This window comes from Rhinatrema bivittatum, chromosome 4 (assembly GCF_901001135.1).
Source record: "Rhinatrema bivittatum chromosome 4, aRhiBiv1.1, whole genome shotgun sequence".
Classification (NCBI taxonomy): Eukaryota; Metazoa; Chordata; class Amphibia; order Gymnophiona; family Rhinatrematidae; genus Rhinatrema; species Rhinatrema bivittatum.
The window spans coordinates 439,657,348-439,674,426 of NC_042618.1; the positions used below are offsets into that span (position 1 = coordinate 439,657,348).

Here is a 17,079-nt window from a genome sequence, read left to right on the forward strand (position 1 = left end):
TAGTATAAGGCGGATAGGTAACTAGGGCCTGCAATTCACTAACTCGGCAAGCAGAAGTGATAGCCAAAAGGAAAATCACTTTCCATGTGTGATATATGAGGTCACAGGAGTGAAGAGGCTCGAACGGTGGTTTCATGAGCTGGCCCAGAACTAGATTAAGGTCCCAAGAAGGGCCCGGAGGACGTAGCGGAGGCTTGATGTAGAGCAAGCCCTTCAAAAAACATGTTACAACGGGGTGTACTGATATATAGACATCCCCGACACCTTTATGGAAGGCGGCTACCGCGCTGACATGCATTCTAATGGAGGAAGTCTTGAGACCTGACTCTGATAGATGCCAGAGATAATCCAAAAATTTTGGGATTGGACAGGAAAAAGGGTCAAGAAGAGCACCATGACGTGAACATTTTCCATTTGTAAGAGTAAGCTTTTCTCGTGGAAGGCTAATGTGAAGCAATCAAGACACGGGAAACTGGCTCAGAAAGGTTAAGTGGCTGAAGGATTAACCTTTCAACATCCATGCCGTCAGGGACAAGGCTTGAAGATTGGGATGTGTAGGCACCCGTCGTTTTGAGTGATCAGAAGTGGGTCCTTTCCCAAGGGAATGTGCCTGCGGATGGAGAGGTCCTGAAGTATTGGAAACCACACTTGGCGTGGCCAGTGAGATGCTATCAGGATCATGGTTCCCTTGTCCTGACGTAACTTCATGAGAGTCTTCGAGAGAAGAGGAAGTGGAGGGAATGCGAAGAGCAGGAGGAACAGATGAGTGAGGTTTTGACCTCTTTGCCCTTTTTTGTGCAGACTCTACAACGACCGAGTGGTGATCAAGCTGAGATTTTTGAAAACCTGCGGCTGCTTGTACCAAATAGGTAGTGTCAGCTTTTCTATGTACTGGAGCAATTGATCCAGGATGTTCCCAGTTCTTCTTAAGAAGATCAAGAAGGACTTGATGGATGGGAATAGAGGTGATTACCTTGGGGGCATCCAGGAATTGGAGCAATTCCATCATCTGGTGCCTATCATCCTGTTCAGTCTGCAATTGGAAGGGAACCAATTCAGACATTTCTTTCACAAAATTTATAAAGGAGAGGTCCTCTGGGGGAGAACATTTCCTATTCTCAGTGGGTGAAGGTAGTGAAGGTAATTCATCGGTGTCTGTTGAAGTGTCATCACCCCAAGTGTTGTAAAGATCAGCACCTGCACCTCTAGGAACTAGAGGGGGACAGGGTGGTTGAAGACCTGAAGGTCCCGGCCTAGGCTCCGAAGGAATCGGAGGAATTATCAGAGGCACTGATGATGGCATCGAAGGCACGAGTGCAGGCATTGAAGGCATCGATGGATGAGTCGGTGGCGCCGATGGACGTAGTTCCGAAAGGACTGGCTCCTGCCTGCGGGGCGAGCCGCTTGATATGTGCTTCTGTATGGGTTGAAGCGCTGTGATCCTCTGCCCCTGGAAGTTCGGGGGAAGGGTCGCTGGTTTCTCTTATTCCTGTCCTCCGGTAGCCGCGGCAGTGGGGATTCGCCCAATTTGTTGGCTAGTTTCTCTAGTTCGCTTCCGAACAGGAGGGTTCCCTTGAAGGGCATCCTTGTGAGTCTCGTTTTGGAAGATGCGTCGGCTGACCAGCTTCGGAGCCAGAGTTGTCTTCTGGCTGCCACAACTGAAGACACTCCTCTAGCTGCGGTGCACACCAGATCAGAAGTGGCATCCATGAGGAATGATACTACTGGTTCCAGGACTTCCCCAGGAGTGTTGTTCCTAGTCTATGATAAGCAGGCGCGTGTCACTTCGGCACAACAGGCCGTGATCTGTAGAGACATAGCGGAGATGTCAAAGGACTGTTTGAGGATGGATTCCAGATATCTGTCTTGAGCATCTTTGAATGCTGCTCCTCCCTCCACTGGGATAGTAGTGCGCTTCGAAACTGCGCAGACCATAGCATCCACTTTCGGACATGCCAAGAGCTCTTTGGCAGCTGGTTCCAGAGGGAACATGGCTGCCAGAGCACGCCCCCCTTTCAACGTAGTCTCCGGGGCATCGCATTCCAGGTCAATTAGCTGCTGGACGGCTTGTAATAGTGGGAAATGGTGGGAGGTCTGACGGAGTCCCTCTAGTAGGGGATTCGTCTTAGGTTCCCCCGAGGCACATGTTCGCCGCCCGGGATAGCAAGCTCTTTCAAGCTGTGTGTGACCAGGTCTGGAAGCTCATCCTTGGTGAAGAAGCGCCTCATGGTTCGGTGGGGCTCTGTCCCCGGAGGGAATTCCCCTTCCTCCGGGGGTTCTGATTCCTCATCTGAGTTGTCCGCATCCCCGAACGTGGGGCTTCTGGGCAGTGGAATCACTTCCCTGGGCATAGAGGGTCCCGGGATGTTGAAGGCCTCTGGTGGAGGTTGTGGTGTATTATCGGAGGCTCCTGTTGCATGTGGACGAAGGTATGCAGACCTTTGAAGAATTCCACCCAGGAGATAGATGCTGGGTCTAAATTAAAAGGCGCTGTGTCCCTGGGGAGCCCCGTTTGAGGGAGGGTCCCGCTAGGAGACGCTAGGTCCAGCGTACTGTTTGAGGAGCTGGAACCCGGTACCGGCTGGGGAGGGCCATGGGCTGGATCCCCCAGGGCCTCCTCACACTGTATACACAGGGCAGAGGAATCCTCATGCTGTGCAGCTCTAAAGTGGCATGCTGGGCAGAGGCCCTGAGCCTTGAGCTTCTTTTCCGGTGGTGCCATGGCTTTGTGCGCATAAAATACAGTTATGTGCTCCAGTGCGTCAAAGTTGTGCGCGTAGGATTGGTTCGCACTCAGGGAGGTGTGATCGCTGTTGTGTGCCCAGATCGAAGGTATACGCCCGGCACAGTAAGTGCGTGGCTGTGCGCGTAGCTTGTGCGCCCGGTACTTGGACGCGTGACAATGTGCGCACAAGATATTTGTGAGCACGGCTCGCCTCTGTGCGCACGGGTCGGAACGGCGGAGAGGGCGGCGAACAGATTAAAATGGTGACGGCGACCACGTGGACAATATGGCGACCACCTCGGAGGGTCTCCACATGGGAGGACCCTCGGATCTGATTGGGGTCTAGCCCTGCTAGGGCAGATCAACCCGGTGGCACTGGTCCCGGCTGGAGACCTGTGTGACTCCTCGAGCTTCGGAGACCGGAGACTTTTAAATAGATTTCTACCTTACAGTGTCTCAGCGCTTCCCGGTCTCGTTCCGGGCGGTCTCCGGCTGCGGGGGGAGAGGGAAAATACCTTCACCGCCACGCTCGAAGTGGCACCCGCTGCCTCTCAGCCTCACCCGATGTTGGGGGCTAGGTCCCCGCCGAGGGTCGGCCACTGGACCGAGGCTTACCTCAGAGGGATCGCGGAAATCACCTTGGGAATTCTCAACTGGGGGAGGGACCCAATGGGTGTCAACACAGGAGAGCAGGCTCGTCTGTAGAGGTAAGATTTCTTCTTGTTTTGGGTTTTCTTTGTAAAATTTACTCTAACGCTGTGCTAGCGTGCATTGAGTCCCGAACTGCTATGGAGACGGAAAATCCTGAAGAGCTGCACTTCATGCAGGGGTATATGTACTAGGGCTGACGTCAGATTGAAATCTGATCTGTCTCCAACTACTATCAGGAGTACACTATACCCATTGGTCCTGAGTCCATCTGCTACATGCTAGGAAATACATTTTCAAAAGGGCCAATTCAGGAGCCCAACTTCAAAAGTTTGGAGCCTAAACTCTGAAAATTGAACATTAATTATATATTTTATCCTAAGCTTAAGTATAGATGCTCTAGACACGCATGCAGTAGCCACACTTCAAAACGCTGCTACTTCTTGCAGCCATAAGTCATTTGTAAGAAATTTTTATGAACTACAGTGTTTATTAATTTTTTTCTGATCTCAGATACTTAGGGCCTGATTTTAAAAGGCATTTACTCCGGTAAAACTAGGTTTTACCGGAGTAAATGCACTTTACTTGAGTAAGTGAGCTTTTGAAAATTGCTACAATATATGCCATTGAATTGTCCATAGAATTTACTCGTCTAAGTTCACTTTAATTGAGTCAATGGCTTTTGAAAATTGCTACGATAGCATGTTATATTTACACATGTAACTCCTTTGAAAATTAACTCCTTAGCCAAAGAAAGTAGATTATGTATATTTTTCAGGTTTCACAAAGAGTCATGGCTGCATAAAGAAATACAGAAACTGATCAGTATTTTAGTGATAAACTAGAAATAATCAAGTTGTTCAGCGTTTTTCTGTTTGGTGTCACATTATTTCATGGGAAACGTTTAAGCTTTCCTAATCTTTTATTTAAGCTTTAATGCTAATTCTGGATCATGTTGGTTTTATTGTTCACTGCCTTGGGCAGTATTTCTGGAAAAGTAATATAAAAATTATTATGCGTCTTTATTCATAACAAGCTCTTCTCCATTCTGTGCATACAGGGAAAAATATTAATTGAATAAGATTTTGTCTCAATACCTTGCTTATAAAAACAATTGTATATGTACAACTGAGGGCCTGGTTCACTAAGGTTTTTTTCCATTCTGTGTCTATGAAAACAAAAGCTTAAAAATTAGATCCTAAGTCTTCTTCCATGTGTTCAACTAATTGTTCTGTATTGCTTAATACATATTATAAAATTTTTAGACATAAGTACCAGTTAGAAAATCTTTATAGCTTGCAAGAAGATCCATTGAAGCAAAAGCAGGGATATAATGCTGACTGCTAGGTTGCAGGATATGTAATGTCAGATTGTGCTGTCCAAGTAACTGTTGATATGTAGTCATGGCTTCACTTACCTATTGCAAAATTAACATTTTTTTACACAATGCCAGTATTTCCTTGCATCTTGAAATCAGTAAAAATACAGAGGAGAATTATGAGAATCTCACTAAAGCAGAAATAAATACAACTTTTATGGAAAAAACAGTAACCAATGATCATATGCGGTCAGAAGATCTTTGGAAATCCACTGAATCTTACTCATAGCCATACATAAGGGCCAAATGGGTTGGCCCTTATGTATGGATTGAAATACCATGCACAGGAATATGAATTTAATTCTACATAGAATGGAAAGCCAGTGTAATTTCTGGAGCAGAGGAGCAGCCTCATCACATTTTCTTAACTTATAGATCAGTTTAGCAGCAACCTTCACTCAGACAAGGGGGTATATTTTTATAGGTCCAGATTTATGTGACTATAAGCCAATATTATCTGCATAAATCTTTTAAATATGGATATCAGGGAGTCTGGCTACTAGGTGATACTACTCTATAATGGTTGGAACTTCTTCTTCCACTGGGGGTTGTGTGGAAACCATCATAACATTTCCAGCTTTGGCTGACCTGGAGTGCAGAAACTGGTCTTAGGAATCAAATCCAGCTCTTTTGTATGGCACAGAAGTGCCACTGAGCAATCAGATAGCATGGGGAAGTGTTTTTGGCTTCTTGCCTTATTTCAAGCTATCAAAACAGCAAGCAGCATGTTCAGTCTACTTTTTCCTATCAATTTCTGATGTTGTATCAATAGAGTGTTTCATCATATCTAAAAATGTATAAAAAGAAATGTTTCTGTTTATACGTTATTTGAGCAGATTTTATTGGTATATGTTGATATGTAATCTGTCTAGCATGGCTGGTTGGATATAGATGGAATATAAATAATTTTCAATAAATAATGAGTTTAATCTGTGTTGTAAAGCAGAGTTGCATACCTGTAACAGGTGTTCTCCCAGGACAGCAGGATGTAGTCCTCACATATGGGTGACGTCACTGGATGGAGCCCTATCACGGAAAACTTTCTGTCAAAGTTTCTAGAAAGCTTTGACTGGCACACTGAGTTCACTGAGCATGCCCAGCATGCCATTATTCTTGTGTCCACAGGGGTCTCCCTTCAGTCTCATTTGTAGCAAAAAGCGTGAGCGGAAAATAAAAAACATTAGCGGACCTAACTCCGCGGGGTGGTGGGTGGGTTTCGTGAGGACTATATCCTGCTGTCCTGGGAGAACACCTGTTACAGGTAAGCAACTCTGCTTTCTCCCAGGACAAGCAGGATGGTAGTCCTCACATATGGGTGATTAGCAAGCTACAGGCTGACTCACATTACAACAGGCCAATAGCAGACAACTAGTGCAGAGGCACAATAATTGGGGTGCTATTAGCAAAGATGAGGCAGCCTGACATCACAGCAGGTGATTGTGGAAGGAGTTGGGGATTATCGTGGAAGAAAGCTTTTCAAGACAGGTTGGCCAAAGGCAGAGTCTTGACAGACTTTCATTGATAAGTAGTAGGGGGCTGCGAATGTGTGAAGATAGCTACAAGTTGCAGCCTAGGAAATAGCGGCAATTGGTACTGAACGATAGTGTGGTACCGATGTTGTCATGGCCGTTATACAATGTGCCTGCACTCACCCCTAGAGAGGAAGGCCTAGTGCGTCATAGCAGAATTCGATACAGTCTGCTTGTCAGTTGGAGAGAGTCTGTTTGCCCACTTAAACTCACAGCTTGCCTTTTGTCAAAGAAGGAAAGAGTTAGGTGTAATTCCTATGGAGTGTAGTGCGGTCTAGATAGAATGCAAGTGCACTCTTACAGTCCAAGGAGTGGAAAACCCTCTCGCCCTGGTGAGAGAGAGGCGTTGGGAAAAAGTGGGCAGAGTATATTCTGAGTAAGGTAAGAGGCTGCGTCTACCTTAAGAAGTATATGAGGGTGAGTACATAGGACCACTCGGTCACGGAGGAACGCAGTGTCGGGTGAGTATGCAAAAAGGGCTTGTAACTCACTGACCCTGTTAGCAGAAGTGATGGCTATGAGGGAAAGAAGTTCCCATGTCAGACTGTTAAAGTTATAGGAATGCAAAGGCTCAAACGGGGAACGTATGAGTTTTGTAAGCACTAAATGTAGGCCCCATTCCGTAACCAGTGAACATAGAGGCGGCTTAATCAGTGGATAACCCATGGTAAGCCGACTCAGAAGGGGTTGAACCGTTAATCAGGCATCCCCACTCCCAAGTGGTACGCCAAATTGGAACTGAGGTTACCCATGCGGAGGAAGTCTGGGGACCACAATCTGAGGGTGTTATGCTCGGGCTGTGTTCTGGTGCTGTGAACACCACCCAGAAGGGTGGCTCCAGGTGGAGAGAGATAGGGATGGCTGGGAGCAGTGTCAAAATCCAGGCTGGGTCAAGGCAGGCAACAGTGTCAGAGTCCAGGCTGGGTTAAGGCAGGCGGCAGGCAACAGTGTCAGAGTCCAGGCTGGGTCAGGGCAGGTGGCAAGCAACAGTGTCAGGGTCCAGGCTGGGTCAAGGCAGGCGGCAGGCAACAGTGTCAGAGTCCAGGCTGGGTCAATGCAGGCGGCAGGCAACAGTGTCAGAGTCCAGGCTGGGTCAAGGCAGGCGGCAGGCAACAGTGTCAGAGTCCAGGCTGGGTCAATGCAGGCGGCAGGCAACAGTGTCAGAGTCCAGGCTGGGTCAATGCAGGCGGCAGGCAACAGTGTCAGAGTCCAGGCTGGGTCAGGGCATCTAGTAGTAAGACAGAGACAGGGACCCCTGGTGGTGAGGCGGTTGCACAGCAGCCATAGCCGTAACAGAGGGTATGTTAGAAAGCGTAAGAGAAAAGGAGTGGTGTAGAAAAAGGGGCTAATACCCTTTTGTATGCGCCATGTGGTAAATCATGCCATTTCGAATGGTAAGATTTACGTGTGGAAGGCTGTTGTGACGCTACCAGTACCTGAGAACATCAGTGAGTCTGTGATATGAGACTGACTTGTGAGCAGACGAATTGGTTACTGGAGTGATAGGTTGAGAAGTATGGGAAAGCATACTTGTCGTGGTCAGGACGTGGGTCTGAGAAACAGTGAACCCAATCCTGTTGTAGCATAATGAAAGTTTTGGCTATGAGAGGCATCGAAAGAGACACATATAAGAGGCCTTTGTTGCAGAGCGAACAAAGGCGTCCATGGGGACACATTCCGATACATGTGTAGGGAGTACAATCTGTCCACCATATGGTTCAATTTGGACGCAGAGGGCAAGGTCAGTTGACCTCAGCGCTAGAAGATTTTGCTCGCTACACATGTAGTCAGAGACCATTTGAGAGGATGGAAACATCTAGTGCGTTCGGTAAGTCTGTTAGATAAGTGGCCCGGGAATGCATGGAGTGTGCAAGGGCCAAAGGCTAGAGCTGCGCAGCTTCCTGGCAGACTAGCTAAGAGGTTGTGTGTGCTTGTGTGTTGGAATACCACATTGCCACTATGCTGTCTGTCTGTATGCACAAAGGTTTGTTGTAGAGGCAGCCTTTTAAGGCATAAAAGGCATAACTCATGGCTCGAAGCTCCAGGAAATTGATGTGAAACTCTGTATGGAGCGGAATAGACGCATATTGGGTTGGGAAAATGTGGATTCGAACAACCCTAAGTAAATGCGACCATGACCAGGATCATCTGAGGATTTTGTTCTGGATCGATAATATGGATTAGGGATGAAAGCGGTTGAACAGCTTAGAGCCACTGATATTTGGAAATCCACTGGATCTTACTCATAGTCAGTCTGGGTATATGAGTGAAGTGGATAGTTAAAAAACCCCGTGGCCCATCAATGAAAGAATTGAGGGGCTGATGCTATGTTGCATGCACGCAGAGATGTGTAGGAATTTGACAGGATGTCTGCACGGTTGTTGGGCAGGAAGTTCGTTGCGACTGTTGTGCCCAGAACTGCTCCATATGGCATTTATGGTAGTTAAACAGAAATCCCAGGGAAATGTAGTAGATTTATAGTGAGTCTTGGAGAATTTAGAGCTCCTTGCTTGGATTAGCTAAAAAAGAACTCAAGCTGACCTCACAAACCTGCAATATTCCCAAGCAATACGAAATAGGCCTTTTCAAATCACAATCTCTTCAAATCTGCCTTATCTATACCCCCCTGGTCTACTAGAAAAAGACCCCTCCCCCCTTATCGAATTCCTCACCATCTCCCTCTCTCCCGACATACCCACGATACTCCTAGGCGACTTTAACCTCCACGTCGACTCCATCCCACAATCCCCACCATGCGAAGCAGTCATCTCTTCCTTAGAAGCAATGGGCCTTACCCAACTTATCCATTCCCCAACCCACAAAGCCGGTCACACACTTGACCTTATCTTCACGAACACTCTCATCAAAGTCATACACGCCCCCACATGCCTCCCTGTCCCTTGGTCCGACCACTCCATCATCAACACAACCCTCTCCCTACAAACCCCATCTCCATCCCCTCCCTCTCAGTCAAAATCCTTTCAATTTCGTAAAACCTGCCCGTTAGACACCCTTGCTACGGCTTGCTCCACCATCCCTAATCACATTGACCTCGAGACAGCAGATAGTGCTATCTCCTCCTGGACAGAAACTACCCAAAAAATCGCTAACAAATTATGCCCAGTCATTCAAAAAACTATCACACAAACCAAGTCATCCAAAAAACCCTGGTATACCCAGACACTCAAAACCCAAAAAACCCAGCTCAGAGCAGCAGAAAGACATTGGCGCAAACACCCCACTCCTGCCTCAAAAACCAAATATTACCAACTGATGCATGCATACAGAAACGCCATTCAAACAACCAAAAAAGAATACTATGCAAAAAAAATTCACCCCCTCCAATTCAACCCAAAGGCACTATTTACACTAGTTTCTAATCTCACCAAACCCAATGTGTCTACCCCCCAAGTCCCCTCCTCTCAGACACGATGTAATGAAATTGCCCTCTTCTTTAAGAACAAAATTTCCAACATCACCGCCAAATTTAACCCTAACACCAAAAACTCCCCTACTACTAACATCATAAACCCTCCCACCCCACACTCTCCCACCCCTCTCTCATCCTTCGAACCTTCCTCCACTCTACAAATAGAAAACATTTTAAAAAAGATGAGACCCTCCTCCCACCCCTCAGAAACAATCCCTACCAAATTACTTCTCGCTATTCCCAAAACAATAGCCTCCTCACTCTCCAAAATCGTGAACTGTTCCCTAGAACACGGCCTGGTCCCTAGCTCCCTGAAACAAGCCGTGGTCAAACCCATCCTAAAAAAACCTTCCCTTGATCCCTCCAACCTATCCAACCTCCGTCCCATTTCCAATCTCCCCTTCCTCTCCAAAATTATTGAGAAACTAGTTAACTCCCGTCTCTCTGACCACCTAGAACAATCCAACTTACTCCCACCAACACAACATGGCTTCCAAAAACACCTCAGTACGGAATCCCTCCTCCTCTCACTCACTGACACAATCATCAAAGGTATGGATGCGGGTAACTCCTATCTCATCGCCATGCTCGACATCTCCGCCGCTTTTGATACTGTAAATCATAACATCCTTATCAACACCCTCGTCAACATAGGAATCACAGGTACTGCTCTGTCTTGGATTAAATCCTTCCTCCACAACCGTACCTACACAGTACTCACTGACAATTTTACATCCCCTCCTGTTAATCTTGATTGTGGCGTCCCCCAAGGTTCCTCCCTCTCCTCCACCCTATTTAACATCTATATGATCCCCCTCACAAACTTCCTCTCCAACCTTGGTATCACACACTTCATCTACGCCGATGATGTGCAAATCCTTATACCTTTCACAAATTCTGCACTCACTGCTATCCAAAAATGGAACACCATCCTCGCTTCTATAAACCAACTCCTATCTGACATGCACCTTGCCCTTAATCCACAAAAAACTGAACTCCTCCTCATCTCCCCCAAACATGCATCCATACCCATACCCTTCCCCTCCACCTTCCACCTCCCTAACTTTCTCTCTGACACAAGAAACCTGGGGGTCATAATTGATAACCAACTTACCTTCAAACCATACATCAAATCTATCCTTAGCAGCTGCTACTTCAAACTTCAAACCCTAAAAAAACTTAAACCCCTCCTCTACTTCTCTGATTTCCGCACAGTACTTCAATCTATAATTTTCTCAAAGATTGATTACTGTAACGGACTCCTACTTGGTCTCCCTGCTTCCCATATCAAACCTCTCCAACTCCTCCAAAATGCCACTGCACGCATCCTCACTAATGCCAAAAAGAAAGACCACATTACTCCCACCCTCATTAATCTCCATTGGCTACCCATTCATTCACGCATTACCTACAAGACCCTTACCCTCATCCACAAAAGTATTACCAATGAACATTACAACTGGCTAAACCCCCCCTTCCTCCCACGTACTTCTACCAGACCCACCCGATCTTCGCTCCGTGGAACCCTTATTCACCCCTCTATAAAATCCACAAGACTCATGTCCACCACCAAACGGGCCCTCTCCCTAGCAGGCCCTTCCCTCTGGAACTCCATGCCCCTTGACCTTCGTACCGAAACCTCCACACCCACCTTCAAAAAGAAACTCAAAACCTGGCTCTTCCTCCAAGCATACCCCCAGTCACAATCTTCATCATCCCTTACAAACATCCTCACCCAACTGCCTACCCCTACCAACACCCCTTCTTCAGGACATACTCCCTGCACCCACCCCCCCAATGAACTTCAAACCTAAAATATTACTTAGTACCCGCCTCTCCCCTCCAATCACTGTTCCTCTGCGCTTATACTAACCTGTAAATAATCTATGTGTTTATCACATTTTCCCCAAACCCCTGTACATATCTTTTCCTTATGTATCCTTTTCTCCCTCCCCCCTCCCCCTCCCTTTGTCTTGTCTACCTATATACCTCTCCTCCCCACCTTTTTATCTTGGTTATTGCTATGTTACTGAGTTTATTGTTACAAACTGTTCTTTGTAAAGGCTTTGCCTATATATCCTTGGTTGTAAGTTATCTGTAAACCGGCACGATGTGCAAACGGTTGCCGGTATATAAAATAAAATAAAATAAATAAATAAATAAATAAATAAATATTAAGCAGTTGTCCATGCAAGGAAAAGCATGAATGATGTTTTGCTCCGTAGAGAAACAGCATTTGGTGAAATACGCAAGTTGTCGAAGCTAGTGCAAACGGTAGAACTTGGCATTGGAATGTTTTTGACTCACTATGAAGCACCTAGAAAGACTATAGGAGAGAGGTAACCCACTTATTGCGGTAAGGGAAGCACGGTGAAGAGAGACACCATTTTACCTGTTCCTTCTGAAGAAAGTTGTTGACATTTCTGAGGTCCAGGATGGGCGGAGAGCATCTGCTTTTGGTTGAAAGAAGGAATAGTGGGATTAAACCCCGCCCGCCTTGTAGCATCTGGGGGACTGTACCCAGAACCCTGGTACTAAGTGGGATGGCCGTTCTGATATCCGGCAAGGTTGAGAGGCCAGGAGGCTGTCCAACTGGCGGAGCTGATGTAAACTGGATATCAGCTGGTGTCATGCGGGAGCATGAGCGGTAAAAGTCTTACCCACATGTCTGTCTGCTGTGCAAGAAAACATCAAGAGCTGTCACCAGGTCTCGAGGTGGGCTTGCAATTGAGGCAGTGATTGCTGGATCTTGTGTCTAGCAGATCAGCTAATGTATCTGGGACTTTGGGCCGTAATTAGGAACCAGAACAAGAGTATTATTGAGTACAGAGTCCCGTTTCCGGCAACGGGAGGATGTCTCGATGCAATCCCAAATTATTGGTAGAGAGGTTCTCTTGGTGTTGTGTCAAACATAGCTGGCAATAGCGATATGTGACACCAATTCGGTTCTTGGAGAATATGACCTAGAACCTTCCAAAACCATGTGGTCCGATTTAGAGACCAGGTTTCAATGGGATTGTTGCTGAAGCGGGATTAGAGTACTTACCATCCTTCATGGTGGATCGCAGAAGGACGAGTGGGTGAATATTGATGGCTCCATGGATTTCAGGAGGCATCAAGAACAGCCTGAGGGATGTAAACGTCCGGCTCAACTCTGTAAGCTGGTATGGTAGCGCAGCTACAGAGGAGACAGGCTAGGTGTTACTGGTGCTTCCACATTATTTTGTGGTGGCTCAGTACCCGGCACCGGTGTCGGTGGGAACGCCTTGGGTGCAGAGGAGCACAGGACACATGAACCCGGGCCCACTTCACAACTGGCACAATGGACATTGACGCCAGTGTGGAATAAGTATCCCTCGGAGCTCAGCCCGGTCATTCTCCAGCACCGAGGAAATGCCACCGATGTGCGGAACAGTGTCGGTGGCAGTAGCAATGTCTCCCTCGGCGCTCAGCCCGGTCATTCTCCAGCACCTAGTAAGATGCCATCGATGTCCTGGATTGCGTCGGTGGCGGACGGTCATCCTGCCGGTGATGATGATTGTCATGCTGCTTGGCCCAGTCTTTCCCCGGCACTGAGTTGGATTGTCTCGTTGGCGAGTGGTAATGGACTGTCACCATGCCCGCACTGCTCCTGGCACTGACTAGTGCCCTAGGATTATACCGGGCTTTGGTTAAGAACCTGAAGTATGGAGCGTTTATTTTAGTCGAAGGATTGCATTTAGATGCTCTGGTAGTATTGACAGTATAGATGGCATCATTGAAGGCGGCATCAAGTGTATCGTCGAAGGCATCGATGGAAGCATTGATGGCACGGGCGGAGCACTGATAACATCGACGGAAGCACCAATGTTATTGACATAGGTATCGATAGAATCAATGTGGCATCGATGAATCATTGCATCATCGATAGCATCGGTGGAATCAACGTCGGCATCGACGGAATCGATGGTGGCATCAATGGCATCAACGAGGGCATCAACAGTAGCGATGGAATCGACGAAAGCATTGATGGAATCGACGATGGCACCGATGGAAATGACGTGGGTGTTGATGGCATCGATGGAATGGACACAGGCAATGGCATGGATGAAATCGACACTGCCATCAATGGCATCGACATGGGCATCAATGGCATCGATGGAATTGACATGGGCATTGATGGCATTGATGGCATTGATATGGACATCGATGGAATCGATGTGGACATCGATGGCATCGATGGAATCGATATGGATATCGATGGAATTCATGGAGGGATCAGTGGCATTGATGTAAACACCAATGGCACTGATAGAATCGATGCAGGCATCGATGGCATCGAAGGGGGCATCGATGGAATCGATGGGGGCATCGATAGAATTGATGAAAGCATCGATGGCATCGATGGAGGCAAGACGGCATAGATGGAGGCACCAACAGCATCGATGGGGGCATTGACCGCAACGAAGTCACCGAGGGAATCAATGGAGGCATGGTGGATGGAATCGAGAGCATCGATGGCCTCGACAGCGGCCCTGGTGGCAATGGTAACCGTGGATGACCCTATCCCTCTAGCCCAAATAAGAGTGGAGGATCGCAAGAGGACACTCGCAGGCTTTGTGGGCTAACTGAGGATGAAATCATAGGGAGAAGGGAGGCCACAATTTGGTTGGTAAGCCGGGGAAACCGTTAGTGAGGTGACAGGAACTGACCGTAAAACAGGGCATAGTACTCACCAAGTGTCGATTAAATGAATGCGAAGGAAGACCTGTGTAGGGAAAAATTATTTTTGAAGTAAAACTTCCAAGTATTTCTGTGAGAAATCTCTCACAGAGTCCCTGAACGGAAAAAAAGCATGGGCATGCTCAGTGCACTCAGTGTGCCAGTCAAAGTTTTCTAGAAACTTTGACAGAAAGTTTTCCATGATAGGGCTCCGTCCAGTGACGTCACCCATATGTGAGCAATACCATCCTGCTTGTCCTGGGAGAATGAAGCTTACTCAAGTTAGTGCCAGGGCCACTCTAAAAAAACTTAATATCAGGGGTGTACACTTTATTTCTGCGATACAGAGGGCCTCTGAGCCATTATTATTTTTTAAACAGGATGCGATTAATTTTATTTGCCAAACTTGCTGAATACATTTTTCAGCATATATTGTTCTAAGTCCTGAATTTGGGTAAATCATTCCCTAAGTTATACAATGAATCTACTGTCCATGAAAAGTGAAAATCCTCAACAAATTTCAAACTAAAAATAGATATAGTATAGACCAGAGGTTCCCAAACATGTTCTAGATGGCCCCCAGTCAGTCAGGTTTTCAGGATATCCTCAATGAATATGCATGAGAGAAAAACTGCATGCTAGGCCTGCAGATTTATCTCATACATATTCATTGGGATATCCTGAAAACCTGACTGGCTGGGAGTCCTCCAGGATAGATTTGAGAACCACTGGTATAGACTTTATCAGGACAAGCTTCTCTATAATGTTCTATAGCTGAGCTGAATAGAACACACCTGTTCTGGATGGAATATGTATGTATTTATTAGTTCTTATAAAGCATAGGTGGCCAGCTTCAGTCCTCAAAAGCCACATATAGGCTAGGTTTTTAGGATATCCACAATGAATATGCATAAGATAGATTTGCATGTACTGCCTCAATTGTATGCAAATTTATCTCATGCATATTCATTGTGGATATCCTATAAATCAGGCCAGTCTATGGCTCTCGAGGAACGGAGTTGGCCATCCCAGTTATAGAAGGTTTCAAAGCTTCACTCAAAACTAGCATTTTTATTGCTATTGCCAATTGTGCTGGTAGGTTGTTATATGAGCACCTGTCTGCTGAGAGTAGGCCAAAATAAATAAAAGAGTTTTAGGAACTCTATAAAAAAAGGACAACAGCAAATATCAGAAAGGTGGAACCTGAAAATTCTAGACTTTTCACAGTGACATATCTTCTAGAGGTACACTTAACCATGTTGCCCTAGTAGTTTCGAAGTACAGTGTGACAAAATACATGGAACTTAACTCTTACCTGTGTAGCAGCTCTTATTGCAATCCAGGACCGCAGTCTATACTGTTCTGATTGGCTAAGAGTTGCCTCTTTTTCATTTTTCTGCAAAAAAAAATCCATGAAGGATGTTCATGGCTTATAATAACACTAGTTCAAACAGTAATAGCATATTAGGGATAGGTGAAAGACTGATTCAGTAGGATTGCCACTGGAAGCAGAAGGGTGTTTCAATTAATCTAACAAAATCTATGGCTTCACTAGGATAAATCCCTGTGAGCCTGACTCAGATCTCAATACTGCCTATTTCGGATTTCTTACACCAGTTGAGATAGATGCAAATTTTTAAGTGGTTTAAAATCTATTCTTTGAATCTGCAGGTATTTAAATAACACCAAACTAATTTAAGATATATATATATTTTCAAATTAGGAGTCAAATTTAAATTTGTCAAAGATAACTCTAATCATGTGAGAAAATTTAAGCCAAGTATTTGCAGATATGACCCTGAATTCAAAATGGGACAAAGGAAGTTCACCCATCCCTATAACATACCCAGTTATACCACTAATCACTAAACTAAAGGCAAAATGTTGCGAATGCAAATGTCCATTATTCAGCAGAGCTAGAAAAGAAATTTTCATTTTGGTATTTGACTGTTAAAAATGCATAATGTGTGTTCATTTTGTTCGGTGTCAGTTTCAGTTTGAGAACTGCCCAGCTATATTATGAAATGTTCACCCACATGTTCAAGCTATTAAATATAGACTTTCCCCTATTTTATGACTATAGCAAAATCCATCTTAAATGGGATGTTATGCAAGTAACTACTGGTAATTGTTATCAGCAAAGCACAGACTAGTGGTGTTAGAAAATAGTTGCACAGTTTATAAAATACCATGTATTTTTGCTTCGAAAGTACACATGTATGTTTCAGTACACGTGACTATTTCCTGTTGCCTTTGTGCCTGTTTTCGCCCTTGCTCCACCCTCTCTTCCTGTGTGGCGACTCCCTCCGGGCATGATGGATGGCTACGGCTGCAGCGTCTCCATGCCGCCTCTCCCCGGCATCCCCGGGCCGGCTTGACGCTGCGGATCTGCCATGTTCTGGATGAGATACTGATACTTGCTGGGTGAGATACTGATACTTGCTGGATGAGATACTGGTACTTGCTGGGTGAGATTCTTCCAGATCTCACCCAGCAAGTACCAGCCTGCGCCCAGCCAGCGCCATCTCAGCAAGCTTTCAGCCTACGAAAGTGACTACAGCTGGAAGACCCACACCCACGAAAGTAACTACAGCCTACGACTACAGCCTTAACAATACAATAGTAACAGACAGTAAAAGTGCTGAAGCTCTACAAAGTTTACTGCCTG

General features: G+C 46.1%; 1 protein-coding gene across 1 annotated transcript in view; it reads right to left on the bottom strand.

Moving 5' to 3' along the window:
- The window catches only part of CFAP54 (cilia and flagella associated protein 54), a 1,106,494-nt gene that overhangs the window by 120,074 nt on the left and 969,341 nt on the right, over positions 1-17,079 (bottom strand). The window contains exons 61-62 of the mRNA XM_029597529.1: positions 15,727-15,807; positions 4,649-4,790 (exon numbers count right to left, since the gene is read on the bottom strand). Coding sequence (XP_029453389.1) covers positions 4,649-4,790; positions 15,727-15,807 — 223 coding nt within the window. The remainder of the gene's footprint in view (positions 1-4,648; positions 4,791-15,726; positions 15,808-17,079) is intronic.